The 16,460-nt window shown below is 31.9% G+C and overlaps 1 protein-coding gene across 2 annotated transcripts; it reads left to right on the top strand.

The window, feature by feature from the left end:
- The first annotated feature begins 5,289 nt into the window (after positions 1-5,289).
- Positions 5,290-16,318, top strand: LOC145572217 (uncharacterized). Of its 2 annotated transcripts, XM_081631218.1 has the most exons (7): positions 5,290-5,531; positions 8,550-8,681; positions 8,751-8,824; positions 14,678-14,768; positions 14,850-14,887; positions 15,004-15,885; positions 15,991-16,318. In XM_081631218.1, the coding sequence occupies exons 1-7, from the start codon at positions 5,485-5,487 to the stop codon at positions 16,305-16,307; spliced, it is 1,581 nt and encodes a 526-aa protein (XP_081487344.1). In that variant the 5' UTR covers positions 5,290-5,484; the 3' UTR covers positions 16,308-16,318. The 2 variants fall into 2 exon arrangements, with proteins under 2 accessions (XP_081487344.1, XP_081487345.1); XM_081631219.1 differs by lacking the exon at positions 8,550-8,681.
- Positions 16,319-16,460: the final 142 nt, after the last annotated feature.

Genomic DNA, 16,460 nt, shown 5'->3' with positions numbered 1-16,460 from the left:
CATATCAATTAGTTGACTTTATCATCTCAATTTCCTCTTAGCCGTTACATAAATTGATACTATACTTGGAAGGCTCATTCTTTGACATGAAAATTAAAGGGAGAATATTGATTCTCATTGACTTAGGAGCATGCATGTTGCCGTGAGAATGGGTGGGTTCATAATATTGATTAATCAATTAATATGCATGGGAGATAATTAGTGGACTTTCAATTTCCTCCACCTAACCGTAATATATGCTAAATGCATGCATAGATATCACTTGATTAGTGGAGCAAAATGATCCTTTGTAGTTGATTTCCGTGAGCTTGTAATTCCTTCCATGTTTCCATGATTTTGGAGTAGTGTATAATTGAGGCCCTTGTACTTCATTCGGGGGAAAACAAATTACATACTACATACTATTTTTTACTCCAAAAATGTTACACAAAATAGTTTCTTGTTTTGGGCATTGATCATTGTGTTCTCAATCTAGCTCTCCGTAGTACACCGAAGAGTTAGAGTCGTGTAACCCTGAAAGTCGATTGCTATGAGACCGTGTGTACAATTATGGGGCAAATTCGACTTTAGGGCAGCACGCCACGACATTGATTCAGATAAGTTTGTTCTATTATTAATTGCTATTAGTCATAATTCCTAAAATCGAAAGTGGAATTTATGATTTTTATTGATAGTGGTCTTTTATGTGATACAAAGGACTATTATTTTTCATTTGTTTAAGTCATGGATTATGGAATTTTGTTGTGTTTGTTGGAGCCTAGTGTTATTATCAATGTGAGGAAAATATATGTTACATATAATTCCAAATATTCTCTATTGATGAAGTAGTGCATTAACCTTCTGGTACATGTCTATTTCCCCACATGTAATGACATAATTCAATTCATCTTGATTGTCTTAATTAATTTGATTGACTATATAAGTCTCAAAGCAATATTATTATGTTATTAATTCATGAGTTTTGCAAATGTGTTATTGAACTTGCTCTAGTTAAGAATTTGATCCCACAAATTACCTTATTTTCATAAATGGTTTATTAAAATTAACATTAGTTTTTTTTTTTTTTTTTTTTTTTAAAAAAAAAAAAAAAAACAAAAAAACAAAAAACAAAACAAAAAATAAAAATAAATCACCTCAGATCACCTAGCCCCTGCACCACCCAACAACTTACACTACCATCAACAACCACCACCAGTAGCCACCTTATTATTCCCCACATCGCTTTCAACCGCCCACCATTATCTCACACAATCAAACTACAATGCTCATCTAGCGAATCAAACAACCTTCTCATTGGCATAAACTCTTCTCACACCTTCAAGTGATGGAAACTCAATGCCCACTAAAAGCATCATCATTATCGAAATTTGGGTGGCTGGTTAACAAGAGAATAAAGGGTGGAGTTAGATTTTGGGTGAGATGGAATTGGGGTTGAGATTTAGGTTTAGGTTTAGGTGGAGAGTGACGGGTGAGGATGGTGGATTGGTTGGTTAGAGCTTATGGCTTAGGGTGCGGGGGCGGGGGCGGGGGTCGTGGCTTAGTTGATTTTTTTTTTTTAAATAGTTAACTGTAATTTCATATCTATGAAAATAAGGTCATTTGTGGGATTAAATTCTTAATTAGGGTTATTTATAATAAAAGCAAAAGAGGAGGGTTACCATTTCAGTGTAGCACACCATAGAAATTCCCTAAAAATAAACATATTGAGTATGTAACATGTTAAATGTGAAAAATTAACGATAGGAAAATTATAAACCACAAATTATTTCATCATTTTGGTATTTATAACTTTTTGAAAAATTAATTTAAAACCAATTTTAAAATGATAACTATTTTTTAGGCCCGAGTGTGATGCCCGAGTTACTGCGTTGATTCCTTGATTGAAATCTTTATTTACATTTAATTTTAGCATAATGACATGTAATATGGTGATAGTTTAGTGGCTAAAACTTTAGTTTTTAAAATTAAGGTGTTGGGTTCAAACATTGTACAATCCATGTTCTTAAGTATGTGAAAGACTCGATTAGTTAAGGAGGGCACCACGTGGCATGTAGGCTTGTTTAGGAACCTTTTAACATATAGTATAGATGATGCGAGCTTAGTAAAGTTGAAGTTTACATAATTTTTAGTATATACAAAGGTATTCTATGAAATATCATTACGAATAAATGAAATAATATGAGCAATATTAAAGAAGTTATGGGACACAGTAGAAAATATCCGTACATGGTGTTCTTTATGGTTTGTTGTGAGATAATAAGTTTCATATTCCATGCATCCTATACAAAATTTGTCCAAGCCGTAATAACCTTTGCATCTGATTTGGAAGAAGTCACGGATTTTAATAGATCATCTTCCTGCATAATTCGACAAATAATTTATATGCATATACATATGTATCATTATTATCTTGAAAAATGTGTATAATGATTAAATAAGTCAAGGATAAATTTATGACAAAAATGTTTAATTGTATATGAAAGCCTGAAAAAATAATTTATTAACATCTTATTCTCTATAGTTAACCTTTTAGTTCATAATTCACTTAGGGGTTGTGTCATGTAGAGTTATAAATTATATACTTCATATTTTTTTTGTAAGATAATAACTACTAGTAATATATATAGAACTATTTTTGTTTAAAATAATTTTTCATATTGGAAAACAACCCTTCAATTGAAACACGAAATTACAAATGTCACAAGTGTCTTGAATCCTGATATATTTACTAGACTTCCTACCTTAGATTGGATACAATGTATAATAATGATACCTTTAATTGTAAATCTTGAAAATGTTTAGTACTTCCTTCTTTAAATTGATTTTTTTTTCTTCCATAACATTACAAAGTCTAGTTTTAGCTGCAACTAATGAATCATTTACCTATAAAAAAATATTCAATCAAATATATAACAAGTCTGCGGTTATGAGATAAGAACCATGACATATTTAGTTATAATACCTCAGTTAATATACTAATTACAAAATTGAAGAAATGAAGATTAGTTAGATAAATATAATGAGAAAGGATAACACTAATTTTTGTTAGATAAGTAATTTGTAAAAACAAAACATGGAAGCGACAATAAGTAATTCTTTTTAAAAAAAAAAAAATGTATGTTTTGAAATATTCATTTACATACATGTTAATATATGTGACACATAGTTGGTAAATAGGAAATTATCAAATAATTTAAGAAAATGTTACGACTTTACATTTGAAATCAAAGATGCTAAAAATAAATAAACAACAGTTTAGTTCAACATTGCTTCGTTGTTTTATGTTAAAACTATTACATAACTGTAGCTATAGAAGTGTTGTTATTACACGAGTACTGCTAAATTCAATTTCTTGAGTCCCAAATCATTTAGCAATTGAATAAGAAATGACTTTACATTTGATATGCAACTATATTACTTGTATGATGGTAAGGTTCAACCTTTTCATTCAATAATTTTTTATAGGTGTAGCTCCTATCAAAGGATCTCTCAAATCTAGTACGATAAGCTTAACGTGAGACTCAATAGGTAGCTTTACTGGCTTTAACTTATAAATCCTAAATTCTTTTATCAAGTCTTAAACATCCTAAAATATCTCAATTTTCCTAAATCTTTCATATAGTAGAACAAAAAAGGGAGAGCGAGCGTCGAAAATGGCTACCATTGAGATTTTACCATTTAATTAGTAGTCAATATGTTCACGTTAATAAATGTCACTCCATAGTCAATTCCATTCTAGTTTTCTTCCTCTTTGCTTGCCCATTTGAATTGCACTTTGTTTGTACAACCATTAATGCAATAGGCTAGTGATTCTGTGAATTACCATGATGGATTGTTTTCCATGGCACTTAGTTACTCATCCATTTGTTGCACACATTAAGGTTGTTTGATAATATTATTATAATTGCAAAGAAGGCTGCAAGCTATGGTTGTATAAATCTCATGAAATATATAAAGTATATTTGTGCTAATTATTCTCTACTTTTATATTCACATTTTCTTACATAGTTAGTCTACCATGCATGTGTTTTATCATCTATGTGCCCTCTTCAGTCTTCACTACACACATTTCACCCTTTTATCATACCCTTTGTTGAACAGGGATAAAGACTTCCCGATAGTTTTAGTAATTAACTCCCTTACAACTTATATTTGAAAAAGGTTAATTACATCAAGATTTAGCTCCTCACGTTGAGGTCATAATTTAATCTTCATCAAAACCATTGCATAACTAAGAAAATGTTACTTAGCATTTGTTGTTTTATAGCCCTTGCGAAGACATTGAATTCACGAGTCATTTGAGTGATGGATAGAAGAATATTAAACCTGATTAGACAGAATTGGTTTCGATCTATTATTTCCAAATCTCCTTAAATCTACACTCTTTAAAAAGAGAGAAGACCTTCGGAACTGTTCATTATGAACAGTAGAGCAGTGTGCGGACGGTTATATCCTCGGCTTGGCATGTTATTTACGGTCCTACCACTGGACCTTGACTTCTTAAAGGCTTTTTAAATTGGATTGTATGGCTTTTTTCCTTGATATCTTCATTTATAATTTAGAAGAATAGAAGAGTGACGTGGTTTAAACATGTAATTTGTTGGGTAAACTTGGAAAGGAAAGTACATTATGATGTGCATGCTTAATTTTATATATTCCTGGTAAAAATTCTAACAGTTCAGTATGTTTTTCTTTGCGGAAATATTCTGTGCGTATATATTGAAATTTGCAACTAAAACCAGTTTGTCAAGGCTAATAGTTGAGCACAGTGTCTCAGGTGAAGCTATAATTGACTTACGAGTTGAGCACAGTGTCTAAGGTGAAGCTGTAATTGAGTTGGGTGTACCTGTTTTCAAGGTACTTGCTTCACTGATTGCCTATTGCTATTATCTTCCTTTCTGTGCTGGATTTTTTTTTGCTATTTTTTGTTACTTCTGGTTATTTGAAGTGGTGTTGATTGTAAATAGGTGGTTTTAGGCAGTATATGTTACAGGTGAGTGGTGAGTGGGAGGGTTCGAAGATTGTGCTTAGTCATTGGGATGTGTGTTTCTTTGTTGGATAAAAAGCTCTGTATTTAAAAGGGGAGATCAGGGCTATGCTACGTGTTTAAGAGGAAAGATCAGGGCTTTAGTTTGGAATGGCCATTTATATAGATACGTTTTTACCAAAATTCAAAAAAATTCAAAATGACACACATTTCCTTTTATTGTGTTAGTAGAAGAATGTTTATTCTCTTGATATAAGTAGGTAGGTTTAAAAAGAATTTAACTTTTTTGTTTTCATTGTATTATAGGATCTGTTCCGTGCGTAGCTGTTCATTTTATATAAGGATAGAAAATGAAGAGGAAATTGAAATTGCAATTGCGCATTTTAAAAGTTTTTGTAGAGTTCATAAGCGTATCATGGAGGTTCTGAAACTGGGAGTTTTGGGGATGGAGAAAGAGATTTATCAGAGGAAGGCTGTCGTTGATTTGGTGTTGAAAAATGCAGCAAATGGAGTGCAGAATGCAATTGATCAAGCGCCTATTGTGGTGGAAGGCTTTCTTAGATACCTAAATTGGGTTGAGCAGGTCACTAATGAAGGTAGTTCACAGTTTAAAAGATTAAAAGAGGATAAGAAGAAAGAAAAGGAGACACTTGATTCGATTTTTATGAAGTATAACAAGAGGGCAATTTATAGGAGTCGATGAACTATTTTGGATAAGTGGTTTGTTGTGGTAGTAGATAGCATATATAGTTTTTTAAAGGAAGTAATGTATTTTGTATTTTGAATGTTGTATGTAGGAAGGTGGGAGTTGATTATTTTGGAGGTAGTTTAGAGGTTTTGCAATTTGCTAATTAGATATTTATAGGAGGTTAGTTAGATTGTAAATTGTGTAAACCCTGAATTTTGTTGTGTTTTTTCAATGATAATTATGATATCAATGAAATAATTATGGTTTCTGAAAATTGTACTAAACGACACATATTGGTATTTCCGTTGCTAATGAGTTGTATTATCTTCTTTTGACAATGCTTTGCGCAGATGTATCGAGATGGCAGTAGTTCATAATATTGCCGAAGGTATATTTTTTAAAATTTTTTTACAGCATATCTTATATTCTCATGGTATTTTAAGTTGGTATTCTTTGTGACAAGAATCAACTTGCCTACATTGTTTATTTCTTCATTGCATTAGGACACTTTGCTTATGTATAAATCAATACATGAGGTATAATAACATTACCAAATACTTGATGGCATTCAACGATGTTAAAATATATGGCAATATACAAAAATTATAGTTGCTCTAATTTAGATAACAACCTTATTCTTGTAAAAAAGAAGAGTTCAATATATATCTCTAATGAACGTTGCAGCGGTTAATTTCAGGTTCCAAATTGCTCTTTGAAATAATTTGTTTTCTCAACTTTAGGAAACAATATTCTTTTTGATCTATATAGAAGAGTTAAGAATAATTTTGTCAAAAAGAATTTAACAAAATTAAGGACTAAACTATCTAAGCGTCTTAATTATTAAGAGTTTTCTTTGAAAATCAGTCTCTTTATAAGCCATCAAAAATCTCAGAATGCACATGCTCAGTTATTTAGATTCTAAATCAATGCAAAGCAACGTCTTTAATGCAATTAAGAACTATGTATATAAGTTTCCAGCGATGGCAATATTGAACTATAATAGCAACAAGTCAGTAACATTACATTTACAGCCTTGAGTATGTAGTAAAAACAAATGGATAAAGATAAGTTTATGCACAGACTATCAGCGTTAATAGTACATCATTCATTTACAACCTCTAAAAAAAATGAAAAAAAAGGAGAGGAAAAAAAAAGGGCCATGTGCACCAAGCAGCTTTGCATGCCATGATCAAATAATGGCAGTACAATTCACATGACCAAAGAAAAAAAAAAGGAAAAAGAAAAGAAAACTATAGATTATTAGTATAAATATAGAACTAATGCTTTGCATGCACAATACCAAACACAAAAAAAAAACAGAAAAAAATCCTCTACCAAATATAAATCTTATACATATCCATCAGTTCACCTAAGTCACAAAATGCTTCAGAAAATAATACAAAATTATAAAAGCTTTCAGCTTCCTCTTATCAACCAAAATTCATTTTCAGCTTACCTCAAAATACCATTCCATAGATCAAACTATATAAAGTCAACACCAAAGTTAATGGTAAATAAGGGAATCAACTCCAAAGTTAATGGTAATGTATTCCCTAATAATGAATTTTTAATACAACTACGTTATCTCCGATTGAATTCACTACGTAAGTGACGTAATTGTATTATAGTTATCACCAAAGTTTGTGGTAACATATTCCCTAGAAATATTCTTCGATGCAACTATGTTGCAACTGGTTAAATCGGCTTCGTTAGCAACATATTTGTATTGAAGGTTATTAATAACGCCCAAGTAGAGCGTTGAAGCAAATGGAGTCGGTCTCTACAAGAAAGAAATGGAATTAGCTTTCATCAAATAATTCCGGCTTCTACAAAGTGAAACTATTAAGAAATTCAGCTAAAAGAGTATTATTTTGCCACCAATTAATGCTCTACAATAAAGTCCGTCTGCAAATCCTATATTGTCTTCTTTGTTTTTCTTATATTCCACATATGTCAAAAAAGCTTGATGCAATTTATGTACACTAGAACATCTTTGATTCACAACATTGCTTCATGAGAAGAGTAAGTAAAGCATCCTATATCAGCATTTGCAATAGGACCATGTATTAACTATCATATCAACAGTCGTAATAACATAGCCAATAAAATCTCTGTGCCATGATTCAATATCCTAGCCACGAAAACAAACTGAAAGAGTACCAAACATTACAGTCACATTCCAACATCCAACTAGCTTACAAAAACCCATGGCAATACAAACAACAGTCCGATAATCACATATAGAACTCGATTTTCCAACATCAAACTTAGGCATACCTGGCAGTGCCAACAAACCTAGCCCAGTAACAGCTCCAGTAGCAATAAACGGATGTGAAGCCGCAAGAAATGCACCCTCTGCATTGAAACCCACAAAACAAACAGAATAAGCAACTAATAGAACTTAACAACCAAAACTTGATCAACCCTAATCCAAATTTAGCTGATCTAATTATTGCTGTAATCTGGGTTCGATAGACATAGAACCCATTGTTAAGAGATAAAAATTTAGCTGATCTAATTATTGCTGTAATCTGGGTTCGGTGGACATAGAACCTGTTTTGTCTATGTAGTTAGAGTAAAATCAATATTAGGCCTATTTTTAGTTACTGATGTTTTTGTACTATGTATGTAAGAGATTATAGGCATGGGTTGTTCTATTGTAAAAATATTTGTCTATATGAAGACAAAAACACTTTTCAAGTGAGTTTAATCTACCATGTATATTTGTTCTTTTTAAATATTGATTTGCTATGTTATGATATTGTATATTTAAACTCAGTTGATCTTTTGTTCGCAAGAATCTGAAATTATTAATGTTAATTTACGTTTGACAGTGTCACAAAAAAATAAAACATATATTTTTATTTTTAAAAGGGGCCTTGACAATATATACAAAATGAAGCGTCGTTTAGAAGCACCTTCGAACACTCAAATCGAGGACGGCACAAATTGGAAACAATTACTCGAAAGTTCCTCACAAATGTCTATACAAGAATTTGATGCATTGTAAGTCTTTATAATTAGCTAACTTGTGTTAAAAGGTTATTTCTTATATATATAATTTATTATGCATAGATCCAATTCGAGTAAGCGTAGGAAAAGGGAGAATCGCTGGCGGAATTCTCAAGTACACAGTGGGAATACTATGGGTAATTATTTCTATTATATTTCAAGATTGGTTTATAATAAACTTAATTGAAAGCCTTTTTAAAAGTGCTTCTTTTGATTTTTTGGATATTGTTTTGCTTTATGAAAGAATTTTCATTTAAATATGATAGTATTGGAAAAATGGAGTGATGTGTGCTTGTGTGCTGGAAACAGTCATATTTCATTTCTTTTTTTACATGTTTTATTTTTACGGTTGGTAAGGGTTTCTAACCATCACCACATTTCTTATCTTTTTGTTATGCTTTTTTACCTATGATAACTAAATTATCGTCCTTTACGATCCAATTTTGATACAAAGGTCATAGCAAAGTGTTAGCTTAGCTAGCACTTGAATTGAAAATTAAGTGTTGAAATGTAAGACATTAGAAACAGTTGACGTATGATTAAGGGATTATGGTGAAAATTAAAGATAGATTTTAAGTTATGCTTTGTTTAAATAATTTAATATTGAGTAAATTGAAATACTACGATGAATGATTCTAGATTTCTAAAAAGGAAAAAAACTATATAGATCTACTTTATTTTGGAATCTTGGACAATAATTATGGTGTTGTAAATTGTCAGCATTGTATGCTTATAAATCAGTTAATGATAAAAGTGCTCAGATTATAATAAATCTAAAAACATAGATCAATGATAAAAGTACTCAGATTTTAATATATCTTAAAACATGAGTCAGTGTATGATTAAAGTTATTCTTTTCAGACTGTGACAATGCAATGAAAAGTACTTAATAGCCTTATTAAGAGAAATTTGATTATAGTGCTTTATGCACACAATTATTTGAATGCAGGATCTAATTTTTTAAAGTTTAATTTGATAATTAACGATGCTTCTATAGCAGAAAAGGTGTATGAAATTACTTAATAGCCTTATTAAGAGAAATTTGATTTAGTATATATGAATTAGATAACAATGCTCTCATCTCTATTGATAGAGTAAAATCATTACAAAAGTTACAACATTGTATAATCTCAATGATACATTTATAGGAAAACAACCTTCGGCCCCTTTAGCTACTACATCAATTAAAAAAAATGTAAAGTACATATTGGTCTTACTCAAATAAACTTAATAACACTAAAACTTCATTCCATGATCTTGCTTCGCGACTTAATTTTATTTTTGGAAACTCCAAGTTCTATCTTCAAATTACAGAACAATTGCCATGCAACCCTTTCACTGAGTAGATACTTCATGGATAAATGAAAAGGAAATAAGAACAAACATTGGAATCCAATTACAACAGCATAAAAAGAGATGCTTTATAACAACAACAGCAGCAACAACAACAACAACAACAACAACAACAACAACAAAAAAAACCTAAATTAGCTTATTTGTTTGACATAAAACCAAGTTCTCCTTCCTAAAGATCTACAATTAGGATAATATTAGTGAACTTATAGAATTGATATAAGTTTGATATACATAAAAATCTAATTCTTACTCTATTATAAGAATTTGATTTATACTTAATATAACTTACAAATTTAATACATAAATAGTTTCGAGCTTGTAATTTCAAAATGTGATCAACCATTATAAAATGCAAATACCTATTTTTGGAAAAAAAAAAATCTAGCTGATGTAACATCTTCAATAACAATAATTATATTATTGTCGTTAAAAAGGAGATCACATCATACAATAATCTATGAGCTATGTTTGTACATCGTTCTGAAAATTAGAATTTTAGAACGATGTACTTAAGTAAATACTTTTTAGTACAATAAAATATTATTGCAAAAAGTATTCACTTGAACTGCCACATGTCATCCTACTGGCCTAGCTCTTTTAATAGAGTGGCTATATAGGAAGTTAGGCGGAGGCTAGCATCAACTTTACAGTTGACTTTAGCCACTAGCATCAACTTCACCGTTGAGTTTTAATTAAAAATAGTGATGAAGATATATCTATTAGTATCTTCAACACTCTGTTTAATTGGAAAGTAAAATAATTAAATCTGGATGCATTTATGTGTTTTTGACGATTACAATAGGCTAAAAACAGAAAACTTTGAGGTAATATACATAAAATATCCATGATATGGATATTAAATGTGTAGAATGATTAATTTTAATTTATAGAGAATGGAAGTTTAATAGAAGCTACAAATTGTATGAGTCTGGATAGGAAAAAATTCAATTTATTTTAGGTTGATAGTGAAGAGGCAATTGAAATAATGCAAACTATGCTTTGTTATTTCCTTTTATAAACCCTTGAAACATAAAAGCAAATATATTTTCTGTAACAAAGAATCTTATACAGTGAATAGTAAACTACACTTGTGAGGATGTCATGTTTAAAAATCAATTCTGATTAAAGCATTTGAATGGGTGAAATGTCAGAACATATGTGATTTTATAATTAAAGCACACTTACTTAAATGGTAGAAATACAGCTTATGATTAAAGTTTCCTTTTTAAAAAGTGGTAATGTATATAATTCAGGTTATAATTCAGGCATGGCAAGCTATAAAGACCAATAAAAATCAGAACCATTGCACTGTAAAAAAACTTAGAATATAATATCAATTAATCTATGTGGGATTTTGCTATGCAATCCGGTATACCAAAGGAAAGGCAGAAAACTGTAAATAAATGAAAAAAAAAAAGAAAACAGCTAACCAAGAAGGCATCTACAGATTCAATATAGACCTCACATTGATAAATCAACTTTTCCAACCACTAAATCAGACACTGAATCAGAAAAATAAAGCAACTTTTCCAGACACTGAATCAGAAAAATAAAGTTGTCTTCAACCACTCAATGTAATCTACAACAGTAAAAAGTGAAATCTTCTTGCTTGGACACATCTTTCTATCATTCTTTATTTGCCCAACCACCACTTTTTGTTGAACCGTAGCTCTTAAAATGCAAATTATTATACAAGTAAATCTAAATAAAGTTTATTTCAGGAGCAAATTTTTTCATATTGTTATCTGCCCAACCACCACTTTTTGCTCAACCGTTTTATTTATTTATTTTAACACTCAAACAAATATACTTGGTAAAAACTTTTATATGATAATTGTTGGAGTACTTTTATTTCAGCCGCCCCTTGAATATCATGTTTCACCAGTTAATTATGTTTAAGGTTGAAATTTAACTACATTAAGCATGCATATTTAGTAGAATATGAAAGGATACTAAGGTGAAAGAGATTTAAGAGCTCTGGGACAGATGCAACAAGCTGTGCCACTCTAGACACTGTCAGCTTGACTAAAGAATCAGAGTTATCATTAGATTCATGGTAAAAATCAAGTTCTTTAGCCAATTGAAGAACTCTTTCATTTTCTAACAAGTAGAGTTCAACTAATCTGTGAATATTTGGAGAGAGAGATTGTGAGCAACATTAAATAAATTTACAATTACCTATGGTAGACAAATTGAAACCAAATATCCAGTAAGAACATGACAAAATTCGACATGAAATTGTGTCTAGCAAGAACAAATCTGAAACTCAACAAGTGCATTATTGGCATCATAATCACCTTTCAGTATTTGATCTTACAACACTGGCACTATGATTTAGAGAAGGAATCAATGCTTGAACAACCTCAAAAATGAGACCTTTTACGAAAAATACATCATAAACCAGCTTCCTTGCAGTCAAAGGGAAGCAGGATAACCAATTGGAAGTAACTTTTGCAAAATCATCAAAAGAAGAAAGAATTGTACTCATGAAGTGAATATATTGAGCTAGCAGATAATAACCTCAACCAAGTCAAGCTTCTCTAAGTCACCCAAGTCGCTTAAATTTGAGGAGAAAAAAAAAACATACAACTACAATGTGTCTAGGCCTTAGTTCACAGAATTGAAAAGCCACCCCAAAGAGACTACAAACCAACTCAAGTTTGAGCAAAGCTTCTGACAAATTCATATGACATATTATTTCTTTGGCCATCATGACTACTAGCTTCCACAAAAACTTTTCTCTCACTGGTATACTAAGCTTCACCCTTCAGAACCGCCAATCAACAACTGTAGAACTCATGTTTAAACCATTTTCCTCCTCTTCTGCCCGTCTAAGGTATAGATTGAGGTTTAGTAAATTACAATGGTTATAAATGTTGAAAAGAGAATGTTAAGCATCTTAATTAGCATGGAATAGTGGATGTAGGTAAGCAAAAAACTACTACATAGTGACAAGATTCATAAGTATCATTTTTCTCATTGAAAGACTTCTACTCTTGCATCTATTTACTAAACAAAATGACCCAGGTTGTCATGATATTAATTTGTACTTCTAGCTACTGAACTTCTTTTCATCATACTGATGTAACATCAATGTATCTAACATGTGATGTCATTGAATAGCATTTAAACACGAGAAACATAAAACATACCATGAATAAAAAATCGAGCTAATGTAGGAAATGAAACTCCTTTATAGAAGACTTCCCACCCTTGGTTCCTCCCTTCACTTGTATAGGGTACTTCTACTTGATTGAGCTGGAATATCAATGTCAAGAGCATCATCATACATCAACGACCCACACCAAAAATCAACAATACCTAAGATTTTACAACTGTAATCCCATAAAGACAATAACCTCCCTGCCACCCACCTCCCCCTCCCCACCAACCCACCCCCCCGGGCCCTAAGCACTATGAGTTAGAATAAGGTAAGGGTGTGTTGCATTGTCGAAACTCAAGATGTAGCAAAAAAAAAAAAAAGGCGTCCATTTGTGCAAGATTCACAACCTAGCAACATTAAATTTCATTTACCCATGATCATCTAGCAAGCCTTAAACATTAAAGTATATTGTTTCATGTATGCATGAACAAAGATAAAAACTTTGGTCATAGAGCCATCATGTAGTAAAAAAGTTTTTATCGATAGAAACCAAATTATATAATTAAATTTAATTATGCAAGATATAAAAATAATTCAAATTTTGCTGGCCACAAGACTGAACATTGCTCTTTTGCGTTTTGGAATCTCAACTTCTACTGGCTTATAGTTGATTGAAGTTGGAAGAACCCCATCCACCATCATTTTCGTCATTGTTCATTTGCCATAATGAATCTTTAGACTGTCCCCAAGTCACTTACCAGACCTTTTATGACTTTTACCTCAGGTTTCCTTGTCTCGCACAATCTTGTTCATTTGCATTATCATAACTCCATCCGCCCGAACTTCCTTGATCAATTTTCTTCGAAGGATTGCCAATAATTTATCCCGTGTAGATTTCTTAACACCAACATTACTAGCAATATCCCAAAACTGTTCATTGTCTTTTTCTGCTCGAGAATCCAGGCCATTTGAATCCTCTTTCTTCTCACCCTTACAGCCAAGTCATTGCTTCTTTCGAACCCAACATCTTTTCCTCCAGTAGAATCCCAGCCTTTAGAACTTGTACGCTGATACTATTCTGAATTTGATTTGTTACCTTTGAGCAATTTATCATTCTAGCTGCTTCTTCCTCCCAGATTTTTCTACTTGAAGATCATTTTTCTTCCAGCCAGCACTTTGATCAATAAACAGGGGAACTTCCAAACTCTCGAACTTATTAATCTATAAAGAAATGAAGCGTAAACTCTCGAAATAGCCTTTTCTCCTTTTCCATTACATGTACTTTGAGATGGAGTGGGAAGTTATTCACATTAACGTCGTATACTTAACTAAACTCTTTAAAAACAAAACATAACTAAACTTTTTTTATTGCGAGATCACTTAAAAAAATTAGATCAACATACCTTTTCTTTTATGAAATCAGTATAGTGTTACATGATCTCTTACCTTTTAACCATCATTAGCTATCTTTTCTCTTATACAGCTACATGTAAATTACTTATGAGATCAGTATATTGTTACAACTTGTCAGATGAAATCGGAGGTTCTTCACGTACATGTCAGCGACGTTCAACAAAGCGTAAACGTTTTTTTGAAGGTTCTTCAGCCATGAATACACAAAGGTATTCACTAGGTTAATGAGGTTATGTAACGTCTTAAAGATACAACAGGTTTACTTTAACTAATTATCATTTCTCGTGTAGGGTTAATCGAGAACGACGTAAAAAACCCCGTCGAGAAGGTAGATATAATTATCGTAAATAAAATCAGTAAATTCAGCATTTTTTTCCAACAAATGAAACTTATTATATGTAAATGTTATTGTTAAATATATTTTGTTTTCTCTTTATAATCCAGTCTTACCGGCTGCTATCATTGGGCAACCTTTACCAGAAGGTCCTCTCAAACTCGGCAATATACACTACTGTTTGCATTGTAATGCAAAGAAGTTCAAGTATGAAACTTTACACTTCTGCTGTTGCAATGGAGAGGTTAAGATTGTAACAAATGAATTTCCTGATGAGTTATGCCGTTTATTTACGTCACAAGAAGAAGATGCTAGGCATTTCAAAAAATATAGCCGGATGTACAACAACCTCTTTGCTTATAGTTCTATAGGCGGCAAGACTGAATCATCAACATATAAAGGAATATATGTGTTCAAAATGCACGGGCAAATATATCACTCTGTTCCAGATCTACTTCCTAATGGTAATCAGCCTAAATTCCTTCAGCTTTATTTTTATGACGGACAGCACGAGGTTCAAAATCGAGTTAAATGTTTTCCACAAGTACGGGAAGATATTGTTCGTATATTAATGAAAGTTAGTGAGAAGAATCCTTATGCAAGATTTTTTAGCTCATTGAGGGAACTAAAGATAGATGAAAATACACAAATTATCTTAAACCAATCGACGGTTCTAGATCAGCGTGTCTATAATGCACCGTTGTCAGATGAAGTTGCTGTGGTGTGGCCAGATAGTATCTCTTCTAACCAGATCACCACTCCGCATGTTCTTGTGTATGGAAAGTCTGCAGAACCTCATCACATATGTCATTATTATGGGTTCTATGATCCACTACAATATCCGCTGTTATTCCCCCATGGTGAATGTGGTTGGACACAAAATCTTAAGAAGCAAGTTACCGTTGGGACCTGTCAGACACGTCAGGTTGCAGATCCTATAAATTCATGTGCAGTTCATACCATACGAGATTTTTTGGATGAAGAAGCAACACGTAAGTTCATGCTATACACATTTGCAAAGCTTTAAACAAAAAAAAAAAGCAGAAAAAAGTGTGTTGTGCATCTTGATTAATTGCTATTTTTTTTTCAACATGTAGGTGATATTCAACGCAGAACAAGAGCCGATAAATATATCTCTCCACGAGAATATTATGCTTACAAATTGCAAATTCGACCACACAATATGCTTTTAAGAGCAGGTAGATGCTTCCAACAATTTATCGTGGACATGTATGTAAAAATAGAAAACACAAGGCTCGATTTCCTTAGAAACAATCAGGATACAATAAGAGCTGATCTCTATCAAGGTATTCTTGATAGTGTAACAAGTGGAGAAACGGATGCTTCGAAGATTGGACATCTTGTTATTTTGCCTCCATCGTTCACTGGTTGTCCTAGAGATCTTAGACGTTGATATTTGAATGATATGTCAATAGTTCAGAGATATGGCAAACCGGATCTTTTTATTACCATGACATGTAATGCAAATTGGCCAGAAATAAAGGCTGAACTACAACCTGGAGAAAAAGCGCAGGATAGACCAGATTTAGTAGCCCGGATATTCCGT

This window comes from Chenopodium album, chromosome 12 (assembly GCF_948465745.1).
Source record: "Chenopodium album chromosome 12, dcCheAlbu1.1, whole genome shotgun sequence".
In the NCBI taxonomy this organism is placed as follows: domain Eukaryota; kingdom Viridiplantae; phylum Streptophyta; class Magnoliopsida; order Caryophyllales; family Amaranthaceae; genus Chenopodium; species Chenopodium album.
The sequence above is the reverse complement of the archived record's forward strand: the minus strand, read 5'-3'. Positions and strand labels throughout refer to the sequence as shown.

Bases quoted from the DNA above. Each gene is read 5' to 3' on its own strand.
- LOC145572217 (XM_081631218.1), top strand. From the start codon at position 5,485: ATGCAGCAAATGGAGTGCAGAATGCAATTGATCAAGCGCCTATTGTG. The intron at 5,532-8,549 runs GTGGAAGGCTTT...TATTTTTAAAAG, and splicing joins TTGATCAAGCGCCTATTGTG to GGGCCTTGACAATATATACA. The intron at 15,886-15,990 runs GTAAGTTCATGC...TTCAACATGTAG, and splicing joins TTTGGATGAAGAAGCAACAC to GTGATATTCAACGCAGAACA.